This window comes from Ochotona princeps, chromosome 21 (assembly GCF_030435755.1).
Source record: "Ochotona princeps isolate mOchPri1 chromosome 21, mOchPri1.hap1, whole genome shotgun sequence".
Lineage (NCBI taxonomy): Eukaryota > Metazoa > Chordata > Mammalia > Lagomorpha > Ochotonidae > Ochotona > Ochotona princeps.
The window spans coordinates 41,573,300-41,593,051 of NC_080852.1; the positions used below are offsets into that span (position 1 = coordinate 41,573,300).

At 53.5% G+C, this 19,752-nt stretch overlaps 1 protein-coding gene across 4 annotated transcripts in view; it reads right to left on the reverse strand.

Moving 5' to 3' along the window:
• Positions 1-19,752, reverse strand: part of LOC101524153 (contactin-4) — a 421,066-nt gene that overhangs the window by 57,702 nt on the left and 343,612 nt on the right. For all 4 annotated transcript variants that reach the window (XM_004581271.2, XM_058678776.1, XM_058678775.1 and 1 more), the window contains one exon: positions 11,100-11,250. In XM_004581271.2, the coding sequence (XP_004581328.2) occupies positions 11,100-11,250 (151 nt within the window). The remainder of the gene's footprint in view (positions 1-11,099; positions 11,251-19,752) is intronic.

Sequence of the window (19,752 nt, forward strand, 5' to 3'; positions counted from 1 at the left end):
CCGAGGAACAGGGACAGGGCATGAGGGACAGCGGCTGTAAGCCACTTGTCAGCTACACGGAAGAGGGCAACATCGCTGCTTTCTTTCCCAAGTGCAGGGTGACGGCAGTGGGATGGGAGGGTGCTGGTGGAGTTCACGGTCGGGTGAGCAGTGGGATGGGAGGGTGCTGGACCTGAGCTGGGGTCAGGGCCCGGTGTGGGGACTCTGCTGACCCATGTGGGGTCAGGGCCCAGTGTGGGGACTCTGCTGGACCCAGCATGAGGACCCTGCTGGACCCCAGCCGCTGGGGACTGGTGAAGGGTGCACAGTGACCAGCGGGGTCACTGCCCACTGTGAGCAAGATCCACTCCTGAGCCTGGAAGGCCTTGTTCTCTGTAACACGACCTGGTGTACAGATTCCAGCCAGAAACCGCTAGGCAGAGCTGAGCCTACACATGACAGTGACGTGTGCCCAGGACAAGTCTGATGGAGGTTAACACAAGCTAATCTATAAGGGACTTCAAGACCTGTGAGGAGAACAAATTAGAAGCTAAAGTTATTTGGATGCCAGTTTTTACAATCCATGCGTAGTTTTTCATATTTGGTGTTTCTAGGGACTTTGTGAATACCCTTTGCCACCCCACAGGGCAATACGGGGTAAAAACAGCATCCTTGTTTCACGGAGCAAGTTTCCTATAATCCTGCCACAAATGAACAAGCCGCTCAGTAACAAGCACAAAAACACAATGAAAACATGTTTGCTTGGAGTTCAAAGGCAAAGGCAGACCCAGGATGCCGGGTCCTTCCGGGTGCCTAAGACCTGGTTTTCTCCAGCCTTCTTTAAGCACAGCCCTGACCGCTCTGCTACCTCTAAGTCAGCGCCCCTGGGTGAGCTCTCCTGCCCAGCCCGCTCAACCAGCCTGCTGACCTCTCTCAGGCTCTGAGGGTCTGCGGCTCACACGCTTGGCAGGGAGGCAGTATAATGGGACCAGCTGGGCAGTACTGCCAGCAGAACCCCACAGCGAGCGAGCCTCACTGGAGATGCCGGGTCAGCCTGCTCTCATGCAGCAACCACGAGATGTCTCCTGTAGCAACTTGTTTAATTAAGGTAACAGATGCCACCATTGCACGGTCCTGGTGAGCCACTGCTTAATTGGACACTCATTCATAGGGCTGCGACAGGTAGGAACCCGCTCCAACAACCGTTCCCCTGCATGAGGTTCCTCCAACAACTAAACTGAACAAACAACATACCTCGTGCACATTCATTTACAAGAGGCAGCTTTAACGGCACATGGGTTTAATAGGAACAATAATGTCGGGACAGAGTAATTTCTGGTTTAGAAGGCAAGTTTAATTCTCTGCTGTATCTATCTGATGGGTCCTGAGTTAGATGGACAATCACCTGCACAAAAACCCACAAGGACAACCCAGACATGGGGGCTCCTGGAGGCTGGATGTCCACCATGGAATACGGAGGGCCCTGGCCACGAAGCAGGCATAACTGACGAGCTGTCACCCAAGTCAGTATGACAGAGGAAACAAGAGAAACAAGAATCTGCTGACAGCAACAGTGGGGCAGCGCAAGTCCCCAGGAAGACGACGCGCAGAGCCTCTGCTGCTCAACCACTCGCGGAAGACGAGACGCCAGCCGCGCTCAGTGTGAGGGAGCACGTTGTCTCCCAGACGTCCTGGCTGCTCTGAGGGACCCCACGTCTCCTGGGCCTCCCTCACCTCCCCCACATCTGCAGGCGGGCCGGGGGGAGGGCGTGGGCCCGCAGCACTCTGCTGTGCACAGCACAGGGCAGTTCACCGCGGGCAGCAGAAAGCGCACCCTTGCCCAGGGCTTTTAGCAGATGTGGCTCCGATGACCACACCATCCACAGAGCAACAGAGCCCAGTGCAGCCAAACGGAGGTCACGGGACAACCTCTGTCAGTCCTGGCCACTGTCCCCCGAGGGAGTGCGAGGAATGATGCTCATCCCAACATCAGATGTCTGCTTATACAACAGTTTACTTGCTGGAAACACATCCTACAAAGTTCTACATGGATGGCTAAAATACGTTGCTGATTTGCTCCCCAAAGAAAGCTGGACTTACGAACTTGTGGCTCGAAGGTCTTTGCGACCTTGTAAGGGGCCCACCCATCTGAGTTCCTGAGCAAGCCTTGTGGGTGGGGAAGGCTTCCTGCAGGGCACCCGTGACACTGGGGTATGGTCGTGTGGGCAGCAGCTGAGATCTGCTATGAGGCTCTCTACCCATGCATGTGAGCACAGCTGGTGGGGGAAGCCACACACTGCAGAACATTCTGGAAGGAGTTCCCAAACCGTCCCCTTGTGGGATGCTGACCCATCCTGGGTTCCTGTGCTTGTCTGCCCCAGCTTCCTCCTGGCCCCTGCCTCTGGCAGTGTGCAGTGACTTACTTAACATCAGTGCGACACGTGTCACGTTCTGGGCTGCTGAGGCAGAAACACGTGTGTCTCTGAGACTTCCTCCTCTCCAGAGGGCCTGGGAAGACAGACGCAACTGAAGGCAGACGCAAGCCTCCACACCTCGCCCGCACTTCCTCTCCTGCCTGTGTGAATTTCGGCGAACACTTCCAGCGTGAACATCTCCCATCTCACTTTCGACAACCCCAGCTGGATTTGAGTGCACAATTGCATATGGCAATGCATATATAATGAGTTGGGTTTTTCTCAATCCCTCTTTATTTGGCTTGGCACAAGCCTACTCTTTAGACAACCAGCAGGTACCGGGTCAGCACACCTAAAATGCCTTTTTCCTGTCCATGGAACTCAAGGCACAGGAAAGACACCAACTCTTGGGTATCAAACATCCAGGCCTGAGGCCAGAGGGGTGCTGGTGAGAGCAGCAGCTGGATGTACAAGCACGTCTCTCCTACATACACAGAGGCTGTACTAGTCCCTGGCAGAGAGGACGCTGGCATGGAGGTGTCCCCCCACCCTCGACTCCCCAGCAGAGAGGATGCTGGGACATGGCCCCAAGTCCCACTGCTTAGGACAGCAGTCAAGGAGGAGGGGGTGTGGATGCGCACATGGCCCAACGCAGAGGGCTTCATGGGAGAGGAGAGAGTCTGTGGGCGCAGGGAGTCCTCGGGGGCCTGAAAGGGGGCAGCTGGGTGGGCACAGTCTGTCTGCAGTGGAGAGGTGGGAAAAATGAAATCAGGAGAACCCATGTCAGACACAAATGTGGGAGCTGTCCGTGCACAGATGGCGTTCAAGCCACAGCAGGGGTGGAGGGTGGGGGACAGAAAGGGAGTGGCCACTGGGGGAGACAGGGAGAGACCAGAAATGGGGCGCAGGAGGACTCGGAGGAGCCGACCCAGTGACAGGGAAGGCGAGGAAGGAAGCAGCAGGGCTGGCCAAGTCCTCCAAAGCCTGGAGAAGTCAGGGAGGACGGCGGCTGGAAGGGCATGCTGGCGAGCCAGAGCACACCACGGCCACGTAGACATCCTTCTCCATATTAAGAGCAGTCGGTCTCACTTTTCCTGTAACAACTTTACGCATCCTTTGGAACAAGCCGCCTCTTTTGGAATGAAACCTTTTAGAGCAAATTGAAACGAGTGTGGCAGCCACGGGAAACGTACCAAGTGCAGGCTGCCTCCCTCCTAGCACACTGAGCACGCACAGCAGTACTGAGCCCCTTTGTCCAGCACCCCCATCTCACTGGGGAGGCGGCCAAGGATTCGCCCAGCTGCTTCTTTCTCCCAGCCTCCTCTAACCTCTTTGTTAAGCATCCTGTCTGCCCACCCCGGGAAGCCAGCCCCCTCCCTGTCTCCCGCAGTCCTAACCTGTGGCTCCTCCCCTCTCCCACGCGTGAAATATCCACCTCCCTTCCTCTCCAGTCCAGGTCCTGACTGCCAGCGTCCTCTGCTGTGTGAGGCCCTTGCCCCAGACACTGTGGGGTCCCCTCTCAGTGTTCCCCACCCGTGTCCAGCTGCAGAACACCAGTAGGCAGCTCCAACAGCCACGTCCACTGTTACCACAAAATCATCGCATCCGTGGCTATCTTGTAGCCACTGGCCCTGGGGACTGCTGTCCACCCCATTCGCACACACGTTTCTCTCACACACTCTATAGCATTCTGGAGTCTGTCCAGAAACCTTCAGCTTCCCCATGTTCTGTCATGGATCTCTTCTGAGAAGACAGCTTGGAGCTGTGTTCCCTGCAACCCGATGAGCTCCCAATCAGCCACGGCCCCACAGAGACGCAGCTGCCCACTCCCAGGCCACTCTCTGGCATGCTCCAACACAGCCTGGGGACCCCAAGAAAGCCCATTCTGAGTGCCCTGGGAGAGTGCCCCTTGGGAGCAGCCTTTCAAACTCACACACCCAACCACCTTCTCACATGGGAGAGAGGAAGAGAGAGAGAGAGAGAGAGACGTCTTCTATAAATTGGTTCACTCCCCAGATGATTCCAACGACAGTGGCTGGGCCAAACTGTAACTAGGAGCTGGGAGCTTCTATCAGGCATCCTACACCATAATCTGCCGTCCACCCAGTCGCAGAAGGAAGTTAGATTAGAAGTGGAACAGCTGCGGCACTAAATGGCATCCGTGTGGGCTAGAGCCCCTGGTAGAGGCTTCGCCGACTACTCCACAGCGCTGGTTCCCACGCTGTCCTCGAGAACACAGCATAGCGTGTGGAAGCCGCCCTGACATCGCATCGCCAGCGCGGAAGGCCCCAGTGGCACCACGTGGCTTCACGGGGGGCGGACGCTCCAGTGTTCCTGGGTTTTCCTAACAGCATTCACTCATTGGATCCCGAGTCCTGTTTGCCTTTTAGGCTTGTTCCACATTCAAGCAAAACAAAGATGTGGACCCGAGCTTGCTTCCACAGAGAAACACCCCATCTGGCTGCTGCTGGAACTGACCATCTCCACAAGGCAGGCTGAGAACAGAGCCCAGCCCAGGGTGCATCTGTGAGGACGGAAAGTGGATCAGAGAGCTGGGCAGAGGGTGCGCAGAGCCTGCAGCAAAGGCTGGCGCTGCGGCCGTGAGCTCCAGTGGTTGGGAACGCTCACATTCAGAGACCACACCAAGCCCAGAGGACCAAGCACCAGCAGTAAGGCACTCCCGGACCTCGCTGTTCCACGGCGGTTGGTGACTGCAGGAGCCTCAGCCCTGCGGAGGCCCAGCCTTCCTCCCCAGCTCTGCCAACTCGCCTCTGCCAGGAACTCCTGCCTGGCGAGCTTCCCCCTGAACACCTGCCCCTCGGCCGTCCGTGAACCCGCAGCACGGAGCGCACTGGCTGCCCCTGAGGCCGCTCTGTGCAGCTCAGCCTGCAGACCACGGAGCCATCTCACTGAAGCCAACCTTGTGCACTGCTTCTCCAGGCGCCTCACCACGCATCCCTGGGTGACACTGTGTTGGTCTGTGCCTGACTGTGGACCCCGAGTTGTCCTGTGTGTGCGTGCTATCCTAACACGTCTACTTCATGAGCAAAGGAAGGGGTCCCACGCCATCTCCTCTCCCTCTTCCCCCAAGTGAATGGGAACCTCTACAACTTGAATAGCCCTAAAGCTCCAAGGCCCCGGGGTCCACAGGAGTCCTCACTGCACCTTCCTGGGAGTGCAGTCATGGGGAAGGGGAACAGCTGTGACAGCAGTGATGAGGATCTGTGACGAGGAAACATTTAGGCTGTGTGCCCAGGTGGACAGGGACTCGGTGTCTGCCCCATTGCCCTGTGGCAGGGGTTCTTCCCATTGAAAACCGAAGCCTGCCTGCAGCTTGCATGGGGCTGGACCCGTACTGCGGGCTGTGGTTGACCATACCTTGGCTGGGCAGAGAGGAGCGCAGGCTCCCAGGCCCTGTGGCAGCAGGAGCAAGCCTGCCAGGACAGCGGGCCAAGTGGGAGAACGGAGGGGCAGGCGCCCAACCAGCAGGACCCTGGGCCAATGGCCGGCCCTCCTAGCCCTGCTGAGGTCACAGCTTGCTACATGCGAGCTACATTGCTACATACCCCCTAGCGGCCAGCCCAGGGCCCTGCAGAGCCCTCCGGGGGCTGGGCAGTGTGCTCTTGGGTCCATCTTGGTGGACTCTGGCTCTGCCAGGCACTGGGCCTGCAGGTCCTGCAGAGACAGACACCATGGAGGAAGGCCACCTGGGTTCCCAGGTGGAGCACAGCAGGCCACTATGGCTGACACCTGAGCCCAGCTGCTGAGGACGGGGAAGCCCAGTTACAGCCAGCTCCTTGCTCACTGCCTGTCCTAGGGCAGGCCAGCTCCTTCCCAGACACCTCCAGGCACCTCTGCAGAAGCACCCAGGCTGCCCCCCACTCTGATCTCTTTCCCTTTAAGCAGGTTTCTCTCTTGCTTTCTATCCCCGTGGCCACCCCACCTTTCCACCGACTCCCTGCAGGCATCAGCTGATCACTGCTTTTTAGTTCTTTCATTTCAGACAAAACTACCCAGAGACCCCTCCCCTCGAGGCTCTGCTCCAGAGCCCGGGACCTGCAGGCTCCAGCACGAACAGCCACAGTCCTCAGGTCCTGGGGAAAACGCATGGCCAAGAGAGCGCCCTTCCTGGGAAACTGAGGCAGGGGGTGGCTCTGCCGTTCAGCCACTGCCAGAGTGGTCTGCCGCATGCAGAGGGCGCCCAGAGAAGCCCAACTTAACCCAGTGACGGTCCTGAGCTCATGTCCGTGTTGTACAGAGCAGGTGTGATGGAATCACGCAGAGGTGTGCCGTGGGCAGCTCCATCACACAGAGACGTGGTGAAGGTTGCTGCCAAGGTCACCAGTTCGACTGCATGGTGGCAAAGTTCACAGCGGAGCCAGGACAGCAGCAGAGGACGGGGCAGGTCTGAAAGGGTTCGGGGGCATGCTCTCAAGCTCAAATGCTGTTTGAAAGTGTTCCATATAGTCTCCCAAGAGCTTGTGCCACACGGAGAACCAGGTCTCTGGCACTGGCTGCCTGACCTTGGTCCTTCCTGGCCTGTCGGGAGAGGGCAGAAGGGCTGTTGGCAGACAGAAAAGTGGGGTCACGGACAGATGCATGTGGCCAGCACCGTGAGACACCATCTCTCCTGACTCCAGTACCTGCACTTCAGGGAGCCGAAAACCCTGGGAGAGACACACAGAGGTGCCAGGGAGGGTCCCAGGGCCCCAGGGGGACATCAGGCTGAGCACACAGCAGCAGCAGTGAGCAGGGCCACAGGCTCTAACCACAGCGCTGATGCTGCGTGCCTGGAGTTGTTTGCCTTGGAGGCAGGATTTCCATTATGATGGGGATGAACTGCCTCTAATTATTGCAAAATCGTAATTGCTCCCCAGGGCAGAATCCCTAATAACACAGCTGTACAGCTCAGCAGCCAAGAGCGACATCCTGAGAGCAGGTTTCTCGATACAGACACGGCCCCCAGAAGAGACAGGATGCCCGCAGCAATCCGCTCCCCGCCCGCGCTGGCACTGCCCCTGCCGCGGGCCACAGCTGGCAAATCGCAGTGTCTGCAGGGGCGTGACAAGACCTCCTCCCACATCGTCACAGGAGTCTCAACTCCTCCAGAAGCCTTCGGGGACAGAGGCAACCTCGGGCCGTGAACTGAGGTCACCTCCGAGACGTCAGTGTGTCCACACGGGAGCACATTCACTTGACCTGGTTCTTATGCAGGGTCGGCAAACGCTGCCACGCATTTCCATCGGAAAGGTGTGTGGTGTGGACTCCTGAGTGCTCCCTGGGGCCTGGCCAGCCGTGGTGCTGTCCAGCTCCTGACCCCGCAGGGTACTGGGTCCCGCAGCAGAGCCTTCTGCTTCTCCCTCCTCCCACTATAATGGCTACGCCAAATGCGCATCCCCATTTCTAGTGTTTCTCACAGCTTAGCTCGAGTCTTCCTTGTCTCCAGTGCCTTGGCTAAAAGCAGAAGTTTCCAGCAGCTGCCCCACCCTAAAGACCCAGGCACACGGCTGCGCCACCAGTCTTGCTTGGCATTTTCTCTACCAGGAAAGCATCAAGGAGGTGCAGGTACCTGCTTAGCCACAGGCTGCCTCCTCACGCAATGCGGTGAATGCCAAGCCTTCACCTGTTTGCATCCTGTAGACAACCCCACGTGCAGGTGCTTCCAACTGTTTCCTGATCCAACAGGAAAGCCAAGTGAGGATATATAGGTGTACTCACAAAGTAACTAACATGCTCCAGTAACACTAGTATTTCTGAATATATGTCCACTGACATGATTTGCAAGACATGACAAGCCTAAACAAGACAAAAAAAGCGCCTTTTCAACATTTAAGCTATCACTTGTAACGCTCCTGCTACAAACTTGTTTGTAGATAGCTGAAGAATTTAAATTCTAACTTAGTATCATGTGGTCAGTAGAGTTCGGGGAATCCTTCAAGGCAGACATAAAAAGCAGAGGACTGGGCCTGGCAGCGTGGCCTAGCGGCTAAAGTCCTTGCCTCGAAAGCCCCGGGATCCCATATGGGCGCCAGTTCTAATCCCGGCAGCTCCACTTCCCATCCAGCTCCCTGCTTGTGGCCTGGGAAAGCAGTTGAGGACAGCCCAATGCATTGGGACACTGCACCCGCGTGAGAGACCCGGAAGAGGTTCCAGGTTCCTGGCTTCGGATCGGCGTGCATCGGCCCGTTGCGGCTCACTTGGGGAGTGAATCATAGGATGGAAGATCTTCCTCTCTGTCTCTCCTCCTCTCTGTATATCTGGCTGTAATAAAATGAATAAATCTTTAAAGAAAAAAAAAAAAGCGGAGAACTACAGTTTGGTTTCATTGTGTTGGGCTAGTAGCTTGCACTTAAAGGATTAACACATTTTTACTTCAAGGTTAAAACTTGATATCTTAAGATTGTTCATCTTAAGAAATAAAAATTATTCCTTGACACTGGATAGATCAAATAATGTCACCCTTTGTGCAGGTCTATTACATTAATCCCCTCCTCAACCCTACATTCTTACACTTCCCCTAGCAAATGCCATCACCCAGCCGCTGGACTCCTTTCCCTCTCTGCCAAAGTGGGCGGGAAAGCATGGAAGAATGCCTTCCCAGCTAACGAGGAAATGACAGCAAGTTCGCTCTACACTCCAACACAAGCGCCAACTGCTATGCTTAAAGTCAAAGCTCAAATCCATGTCCAGGCTGCAGCTTCCCTTGGCGAAGCCACAGGACAGGGCGGGACTTGAGTCTGCACACATGGGAGCGCTGGGCATCTCCTCAGCCCGGGCTGCAGCCCTTTCTCTCATGCCTGGCTGGCACTTGCTGCAGCCATCCTGCCCAGCTCAGTCGATGGCAAGCGTGGGGCAGTGATGGGCAGCAGCCTGTGCTCTCCGACTCCCAGTGCCACATCAATACTGAGACAGATCTGAGTTCTATGCATCAAACCAGGAAGACAAGAATGTGAAGTGACATGCTGGAAACAATCCATAGAATTCACTTATCACACAGCATTTGTGAGGGTGGCACACCATCCTCCCAATGGTAATTTAGCCAGCTTTCAGTAATGGCCACGCCACAGCGGTGGTGAGCCATACCAGTGGCGCACAAACACAGGGTTGCGGCATCTTCTCCTGCAGTCCACGGTGAATGTGTGCCAGCCTGCTTAGTGCAGGCCACGTGACTTGTGGCCAACGGAGCCAGTGTGAAGTGGGGGCTCCCAAGCTGTGACCGCCATGCCTCCCGGGCTAACCCCCCTTTGTGAGTGATGATGGCTGGGCCGCAGAGCTGCCTGGAGTCCCCTGACGGGCAGGCCAGGGAAGGGGGATGCCTTTGTGCTGTTTAATCTCACGTTTAACGACAGCATGGCTTAGTCTCTCTCCATTGACCAACAATAGTACTCTAACTTGAACCACTCATGTGTTCCAACATGTCCACTGTCCATGTTTTTCCTTAATAGTTTTTACACCATTGCTAACTTACAGCTTTTAAAAATCTAACCTTTATTGCAAGCCACACATGCAGTGGCTACTACTTGGATTTCACCGATGTGCAAAGTAAACACCTGTCTACGGCAAGCCACCCCACAGCGCCCGTTTTAGGAGACATGAGGGAGTGACCGAGAGGAGCCCGATGGTCAAGCCGCCCCACAGCGCCCGTTTTAGGAGACATGAGGGAGTGACCGAGAGGAGCCCGATGGTCAAGCCGCCCCGCAGTGTCCGTTTTAGGAGACACGAGGGAGTGACCGAGAGGAGCCTGATGGTCAAGCCGCCCAGCAGCGCCCGTTTTAGGAGAGACGAGGGAGTGACCGAGAGGAGCCCGATGGTCAAGACTGCCACGTAAGACATGGCTCTTGCACCCCAGACTTGGCAACTCCAAACGGGGTTGCCACGCTGGCACCCAGTGACCCGCTTCCCCTAGATCCTGGCAGGCAGGACACGCACAGTGTGAAGGGAACGGGGCTCGCATACTCAATCTATAAGCCTGACTGGGTTTGTTTACACAAGTGTCTGCAAGGACACCAGCGGAGCAGCCATCTCATTTGTGTATGCAAATGCCGGGGTGCACAGGTGTCAAGGGCAGATCCGTGCATATTTTTACAGGCCTCCTTATTGCATTTCTGAACACCTGACCTTAGCATTTATTAAACTCATTATGTACAGAGCTGGAGAATCCTGTCTTGTGAGTCACAGCACAGACTCTTGCATAATTACCCTGTGCCAACAGATGAGCAGATTTCAGAAAAAAAATAGGGGATATTACCTACAGATGACAGGCAAGAAAAGTTCTGTGAGTCACAAGCCGTGTGGGACACATGGACGTCACACTCTGAAGATCTGACACACGCCCACGCTGGGCAAAACAACACACATTCCAAATGCCACTGTGCCAAATACAAACTGTAGAAGCAACAACTTCGGCAACAAAGAAACGCTATACTGCCAAAAATGACGCGGTCAAGCCGAGCCGAGGACGCCTCTGTCCGCAGAGTGAGTGCTGGAGAGGAGAGGCTCCTGGAGGCAAGCACGGCCTTGGCCCCACACCTGCAGTCCGCTCACAGCAAACAGGAGCTGCACCCCCTCACCCAGTGCAGGATGGGCAGGAGGCTGTGCCCCTGCTCACTTGTAGGCAGGTGCACAACGCCTCCGCAGGCAGCATGGCCACGCCCAGTGTGGAGGCAGAGCAGAGCTGCACCGCACCGCCCACCAGCGCCTGGGTACCTGTCGCTTTCTCGCAGCACGTCCCTGCCCTTCTTCCAGGTGTAGACCGGCTTCGGAGATGCCTTGGGATTGCACTCAATGGCCGCTTCCCCGCCCACCCTGACCAGAGTAACTTTCTTCAGAAGCGTTCTGGAAAAATCCGGGCCTGCAGCTGGAAGACACAACAGAACATCAGACAAGTGAGTTATTCCCAAGAACTCTGGCCAGGGGGCACCCTGCCCTGTACTTCCCAAGAACTCTGGCCAGGGGGCACCCTGCCCTGTACTTCCCAAGAACTCTGGCCAGGGGGCACCCTGCCCTGTACTTCCCAAGAACTCTGGCCAGGGGGCACCCTGCCCTGTACTTCCGGGGCCATCCACTTGCCTAAGGGTCCCTCAGGAAGCTGACATGCCAACCTGATGTGCGGGCTACACACAGCTTGCCTCAGGTTGGGGATTCCATACCAGGAGGGCCCATCTTCCTGCAGTAGAAAACACGGAGGACACCACCGCGCCCTGGGCATGCGGGACTGCCCAGGCACATGGTGGCTCCTCATGTGTTTCCCCTGCCCAGCAGAGCCCCTGGGCTCACCGTGTGGCCTCTCTCTGACTCCAGCTGCAGAAGAGTGACACTAAACAATGACACGCAAGAGTCATACCTGCAGTTTCAGGGAGGTAAAAACCAGAGATGTGCTTCATTGGAAAATAAAACCCTCTTATCCTCTGAGTTAGCTAACGAGCCAGGAGGGCATTAGAACCACACTCTTATCCTCTGAGTTAGCTAACGAGCCAGCAGGGCATTAGAACACGTGCTTGAAAACCTCGGGTCACTGCCATTTGACCTGAATGAACTTCAGATTTGAGATCAGTCAAACGTCAAATCTGAGTGTCAACCTCGGGCTATGTCCAGGCTTGGGAGTCTGTGTGTGTGTGTGTGCGTGCGCATGCAGGTCAGGCCCCGTTACTTAAATGTACCCAATCCACATACCCACAGCTTTTAAAAATATAAAAACAAACTTCAGAATGAGCAAATCTTTATGAAGCAGTTCTGCCATACAAGTATTTGCAGTAGTTTCCTGGAATGGGGCAGAGTATGCTGCAGGTGGCAGTGGCTGCCTCTGTCTGCCTCAGATGCATGAGGGGCCCACATTCTGAGCAATTCTACAGTAGGCAGTGTGGTGGGTAAGCAGGTAACAAGTGCTGCTACTCCTGTGACAGTGGGGCCCACGTATTCCTGGCACGGGCTACAGCGACAGTGGGGCCCACACATTCCTGGCACGGGTTACAGTGACTATGGTGCTCATGTATTCCTGGCACGGGCTACAGCAACAGTGGGGCCCATGCATTCCTGGCATGGGCTACAGAATAGCTAATTAGGGCAGCCTAGTGTGTCCTCATGGCATGAGAACATGCCTCCAAACACCCATCACACGCCCTCACCAGAGAGGTGAAATGAGACTCCAGTACCACATGCACACACATCCAGGTGGCAGGGCAGGTGCTCAGCTGTGAGCAGACTCAGAACCCTGGGGGTCAGCCCTGCTAAGAGGGGCCCGGGGTCCAGGGGGCTCCTGGCAGCTGCCACGGAGTGAGCCCAGCCGGGCGCCTGTGGAGACCCACGGCACTTCACTGCTCATCACCTCCAGAGAAGCAAGTTTCCATCACAGTTACGGCAGGTCAGCCTCATTCTCATCCTCGGTAAACACACAAATTTACACAAAAACGTAAAAGTCTTCCAGAAAGTTTTTTTTTTAAAAGGTATTTTATAGAGCTACAAATCTGTAACCCATAAAAAAAAACTCTTCTTAAAATTGTATCCTTCCACACACATATATTTTTATCGCTTCAGGCAGACATTTTTCATCTGCTCAGAAGGAATCCTGCCGTTGCGTTGGAAATGAGTTTACATAAATCAAACTGTGCACAACACACGGGCATGTTTTTCAAAAAATCCCGCACTGCTTTTCCAAGACCTGAGGTGTGCTATCAGACACACAGGGCAGAAACAATACTCTGGAGTCACAGACGCCTGTGACATGCCACGTGCGTGGCCTTGTGCGTTTCCTAAGAGACAGGCTGCACGTCTCTCACTGTGAAGAAGGATGCGAAGTGCACCTCTGTCCCCTCTGTCTGCTCAGCTCGCTCTTGGCGTCACTGAGCCATGCACATTAGCTGGTCGTCAGCACGTGCGGTGGCATGCTGCAGCACACAGCCGTCACACCAGAGGTTCGTGATCAACTTGCCCACGAGGGGGATTCCGAACAGGCTTCTACTGTGACCATTCAGTTGGCAGGTGGCACCTTGCATGGCTCCTGCTCCCCAGATCCTGGCCCAGGAGGGAAAGGGGCCTGCTCTGTTTGACATTTGCAGAGAATGAAGGCTTAAACGTCACAGCTAGAGGCCCCCATAGGGGCACTGTTAGAATCCAGCCTTTGCTGGCGCTTGCAGACAGCAGGTGCAACTTCCGCAGCTTTCCAAAAGTTCAGAAAAGGCACCCTCAACTATGGCTCCCACACAGGGCTAAGGTACCAGCAGTGGTCATTCTCATCTGAACTTCTAGAGGGCGCCAGTGGCCCTCCACCAGGGGAGAACCATCTTACTACTCATTCCATCTTTTCTGATGATCAGTGAGAAGTACCAGGCTCAGAGACGGCTTCTTGGCAGCTTACTTTGTTTGGACCCGGATGACCTTGGAGGTCTCCAACATGCAGGGGCCCAAGGACTCAGACCACCCCCTGCTGCTTCTCCAGGCAAGGGTTGCTGGGAATCACACCAGTCCTTACACAGGATGGCAGCATTACAGGGGGCATCTCAACCCACTATGCCATAATGCTGACCCCCACTTGAAATATATTTTTTGTATTAATTAAAAATTGTAAAAGTCTCTAAAAACATCAATATGTGCTGCTCTAAGTATAATGAATTTCTTTAGAGGCCTCCAGGAGTCAGGCTCTTGCTCAGATGGGTTGGAATGTTGGTGCATTCCCATCTCCAATCTCGTCTGCTCCCTCCCTCTCCTCTCACATGAACACAGCTTCCACATTGTTCCCTTGGATGGCACTACAACATGGAACTGTGGGGTGGTTGGGCTGTGTCAGCAGAGCAACTCTGTCCTCCCCCACTCGCTGTCCGCCCTTGCAAACCAGACAGACGCTCCACTCGCTTCCAGCAAGGCTGCCCACACACCACACCAGAGTGCTTGCTTTGGCTGCTGGTTCAATTCCCCACTAATGTGCAGAACAATGGGCACCCCAGAACCCGCATGCTATCCTAGTGGCTGGGGTCCTCTCCTTGCACGCACCAGGATCCCATGCAGGCGCTGGTTCATGTCCCAGCTGCCCCTCTTCCCATTCGGCTCCCTGCTTGTGGCCTGAGAAGCAATCAAGAACACACCCCGAGGCCTTGGGCCTCGGCACCAGGAAAGCAGTCGAGGACGGCCCAGAGCCTTGGGACCCTGCACCTGCGTGGGAGACCTGGAGGAAGCTATGGGCTGCTGGCTTCAGATTGGCTCAGCTCCAACCATTGTGGCCTCTTGGGGAGTGAATCATCAGATGGAAGATCTTCCTCTCTGTCTCTCCTCCTCTCTGTATATCAGACTTTCTAGTAAAAATAAATAAATCTTAAAAAAAAAGAAAAGGAAATCTGGGCTTCATATGGTCCCATTTGTCCATTTTGCTTTTGCTGCCTACGCTTTTGGTATCATACCCAAGAAATGACCTTTAAATACAATGTACAATGTAGGCTATAGATTTACATGTTACATTCGAGTCTTTACCCCATTTGGCTCTGGCTTTGATGTACAGCGTAAGTATAGTATAGGACAGCACAGTGTCAGTAAGCCGGGTCCACCCGGCACTGTCAGCGTGTAACCTTGGCTGCCTTGCTGAAGACCATTTGGCAATGCACACCGTGGGCTTTGTTCTGGGTGGCTGTTTATGTACATGCCAAGAATAAACTCTCCTGACTTTAGGTGTTTTGTGTTTTACTGGGGAAACGGTTGTTTTTGAAATCTGTTTGAAATTTGACTATTTGTGAGCACATATCCATTTTGGAATGTTCTGTTTCCATGAAAAATACCTTTGGGATTGCGATAGCAATTGCATTGAGTCTGCACACCGCTTTGAGTACAACGAACATTCTGCCACTATTCAGCCTTCCAATCCACAAACACAGGTGTGTCTGTTTGTACATTATCTGATTTCTTTTTGTAATGTCCTACAGTTCTCAGTGCAGAAGTCTTCGTCTCCCTGGGTAAGTTTATTGATGTTTTTATTTTTCTCCTTTTCAAACGTTATTGTAAATGAAATTTGTTTCTTCATTTCCTTTTTGCATTGGTAACTGCGAGTGTATAGAAATGCAATTGATATTTATTTGTTGCTATTTGTATCCTGTCATGGTATGGGCACAGGTTAGTAGTTTTCACTGTCCTTTCCTGTAGATGTGTAAGAGTTGTCTACTTGTGCAGTCATGTCACCTCTCAGAAACTGAGATAAGCACTTGCTACGTTTCCAGCTGGACGCCTTCATTTTTCTTGCCACGTTGCTTTGGCAGCGGATCAGGTCAGACTCTTGCCTCGTTCCACAGCTTGAAGGTATGTTTTCAGCGCAGCAGCCTGCCAGCAGCGGACTTTCCTTAGATTATATTTGACTGTGATGTTGGTTTTCTTCCATTCTGCCTTCGTTGAAAGCTGTAAAATGCAACTGCTTTCTCTTCATCAGTGAAGATGATTCTGGGGTTTTTTTTAATCATTCATTCTGTTAAAATGGTGAATTACATAGATTGGTTTTCATGTTTTGAACCATCTTTGCATTCCAAGAAAAATCCCACTTGGTCATGGAGAATATGCATTTTAATCTGCTATTGGATTCAGTTTGCAGGTATGTTATAGAAGATTTCTTCATCAATGCTGACAGAGGTTCGGCCGGTCTCTCCCTGAGCCTGTCTGGCTGGCTTTCTGCGCAGTGCTGAGCCCACAGCAGTGTCAGGATGTGGCTCCCTCCTCTTAAACCTGCAATGGCTTGAATGGCCCAGTGTTAATGACTGTTAAACTACTGGGTAACTCTCCAACGGGACTCTGTGACCCGGGCCTGTCCTGATCACGGGCTGGATGTGACTGTGACCGCCTTGCTCCCGGCTGACGCGGAATCTTCAGATTGTTTCTTGCTTCAGGGTTCAGTCTTAAGAGGCTACATGTTTCTACCCGTTTATCTTTCAGTTTATTGTTTTTGGGATTTACAGAAGTTTCTCATACACCTTTTTATCTCTGTGTTATCAGCTATATAAGCACTGTCATCTCTTTAATTTCAGCCTTGTTTATTTGGTCTTCTTTCTAAGTCTAGCTAAAGATTTGTAAGTTTATCGATCTGTTCCCAAAAAAACAACTCTTGGTTTTGCTATTATTAGTTTTCTAGTCCCATTTCATTTATTTTCCCACTTTCAGCTGAATTTTTTATTTAGTTTAATCCTTCTCTGGCTCCTTGAGATGTAACTTCAGCTTGTTGATGTTAACTCACTCTTGTCTTTTCATTTATCACTATTAATTCTTAGAACTGCTTTTGCTGTGTCTCTAATTTGTGTCCAGATATTCATTTTCAGCTCATTGTGCCCCTGGATCTAAAGGGGACACAGAGTGAGACCCTGTTTTTTTTTAAACCAATCACTCAAGTATTTAAATTTTGAAAATTAGCATGATGGTTTAACTGCAGAATCATCTCCGAACAGCGCCAAGACCCCATATGGGCTCCAGTTCGAATCCCGGCAGCTCCACTTCCCATCCAGCTCCCTGCCTGTGGCCTGGGAAAGCAGTCGAGGATGGCCCAAAGCCTTGGGACCCTGCACCCGCATGGGAGACCCGGAAGAAGCTCCTGGCTCCTGGCTTTGGATCAGTTCAACTCCAGCTGTTGCAGCCATTTGGGGAGTGAACCAGCAGATGGAAGATTTTTCTCTGTCTCTCCTTCTTTCTGCAAATCTGTAAAAATAAATAAATCTTTAGTAAAAATAAATAAATCCTTTTTAGGTAAAAATAAATAAATAAACAAATAAATAAATAAATAAATCTTTTTCAGTAAAAACAAATCTTTCTTTTTTTAAAGAATTGCCATTTGTCTACTGTTTTCTGTATGTTTTGTAAGATTTTTTTTCTGTTTAACTTTCGGTCGTCCCTTGGCATCGGCATTCATTCCCTTTCCTTTTAGCAGCATGTCTTACTTGCCACCATGTATCCTTGGTGTGTATTCTTCTGGCATTTGTGACTATCACAGACGCTGCAAAACAATTTTAAAGTTGTGATTTATTGTAAACCGATGACAACTAAACTTCAATTAATACGAAATCTTTTTTTAGAAGATTTATTTATTTTTATTGGAAAGTCAGATATACAGAGAGGAGGAGAGACAAAGAGGAAGATCTTCCATCTGATGATTCAGCCCAAGTGGCTGCAATAGCTGGAGCTGAGCCTATCAGAAGCAAGGAGCCTGCAGCCTCTTCCAGGCCTCCCACAGGTGCAGGGTCCCAAGGCTTTGGGCCATCCTCAACTGCTTTCCCAGGCCACAAGCAGGGAGCTGGATGGGAAGCAGGGCAGCCGAGATACAAACTGGCGCCCATGTGGGATCCCGGCACGTGCAAGGTGAGGACTTTAGCTGCCAGGCCACCACCCTGAGCCTCCCATTAATTTTTGGTTTGCCCTTTTGCCGCCATCATGTCTGACAGTCCTCAGACCCTGTAATTTTCCCGTACGCCTGGTGAACTCTAACAGCTTCCGTCCCCCTTGAGTTGGTAGCCTAGGTACTGCGGTCTTTATCTCCAGAGCGCCCTTCTGCCCTCCTCGTCTTCATTCTCTGTTGTTTTCTGCCTGCTTGGGCCTCACTGCCCTGGATGTGTCTAGCTGCAGGCTGTACTCCCCCTCAGCCCACCAGCTTTTATCCCTTGTTCATTTCCGCAGTCCTTGGTTGGAATTTCTCATCTGATAACTCAGAAATCCCTACTTTTTTAAGTGTCTCTGTGACTTGCTTATCTTTGCCACCTTGCCGTGTGGGCTTTGCTAACTCTGTCAGGACGCTGGCATTTCAAAGCCCCAATGGCTCTGGGTCCATTCATAAGGAGAAGGCCTTTTCCAGTCTGTCCACATGCAGGATCGAGATCCTGGGCCCCGGGCTCCTCGCGGCGGCGCCTCCCCTCCAGCAAAGGCGAGGCGGCCTGGTCCACACCGCCCTGGTGTTGGGGCGCCTCCTGTGCCACCCACAGCACGGCTGCTTCCAGTGCCACAACAGCACCGTCCTTGCAGCAGTGTGAAGCGATGAGAGAGGGAACGCCCCCTCTCTCGCGAGGACCCTGGAGCTCCAGCGGTGGGTCTGTGGGTCAGTCGGGCTGTGGCTCCCTGGGGGTGCAGTTTGCTGAAGCTTCTAGAACACTAACACTCTCCCGACTAAAACACCATCCGGCATTTCCAGAGGCAGCAGGAAGAACCTACTTCCTTTTACTTATTTATTCACTCACCGATTCAAAGGGACTCGAGGTAAGACATAAAATAATGACATAACTGAATCATGATGGGGGTGAAGGGAGTTAAAACACGCCAGCCTCTGGAAGGCACCGCAGATGGGGCGACCAGCAGGACAAGTGAGCCTGAGAAGAGACGCTGCCACGGAGCACAGGACGCCACCTTTCCTCTCTCAAGGGGCCTTGCACGTGGTTCCAGGAGCGTGGGCGTGGGTCAGTCCCTCGCCAGGGTGCGGGCTGCATTCACGAGTCATACACACTGGATGCTGCTTTTTAGCACAGGAACTGTGCTATTCTTTGTCTCACATGGTGGTCTGCCCATCCTCTGGGTGCCTGCCTTGTGCTGGTGCAGTGGGGACCTTGGCCCCACGTGGGAACCTGGTACTGACCCAGATTCGCAAGTTCAAGCAGAAGTTCCATCTGGTAGACTACATGCAACTTTGAAAGAAAAAAGCCCTGCAGCACACTGCACGGGGCAGTGGCTCTCAGGATGGGCGGCGGGGCCCCTGCAGCACACTGCACGGGGCAGTGGCTCTCAGGATGGGCGGCGGGGCCCCTGCAGCACACTGCACTGGACAGTGGCTCTCAGGATGGGCTGTAGGCCCCAGGAGCACACTGCACTGGACAGCGGCTCTCACCACGGGCCATACGACATCCTGTATCAGAGAGCCTGGGCCTGGCTCACACTCCTGTAGGAGAGACAGCCACCAATATCAACAGTTAGGGAACCTCAGGGACCTGGGGTCTGAGCGGGTGTGGACGGTGAGTGAGTCACTCCTGGGGAGCCTGAAGGACTAAGGCGCGGGTACTTGGCCCAGGGCGTGGGTACTTGGCCCAGGGATGCAGCATCAGGAAGTCGGCATCGACTCTGGCGGGGGCTTGGTGCTACCTATGCAGGGAGTGGTTGGCCTAGGCATTAAATTACAATAGAAAACCCTTTTTACAGGTGATGGCTTGGCTTACACGATGTGGGAGCCGCACTGCCCTCATCCTGGATAGAGAGGAACCTGAAGGACGGCTTCCGTGTGGCCACCTGTTTGGGTGAGAGAGACACCTGGCTCCTCATCAGATGCTGAGCACACCCGGCGGGCGGGTGTGTTCTGTAATCTGGCTCAATGGGGCAGCTGAGAAGTCAGACCGAGATGCCGCCGAGCCCTTGCAAGTCCCCAGGATATAAC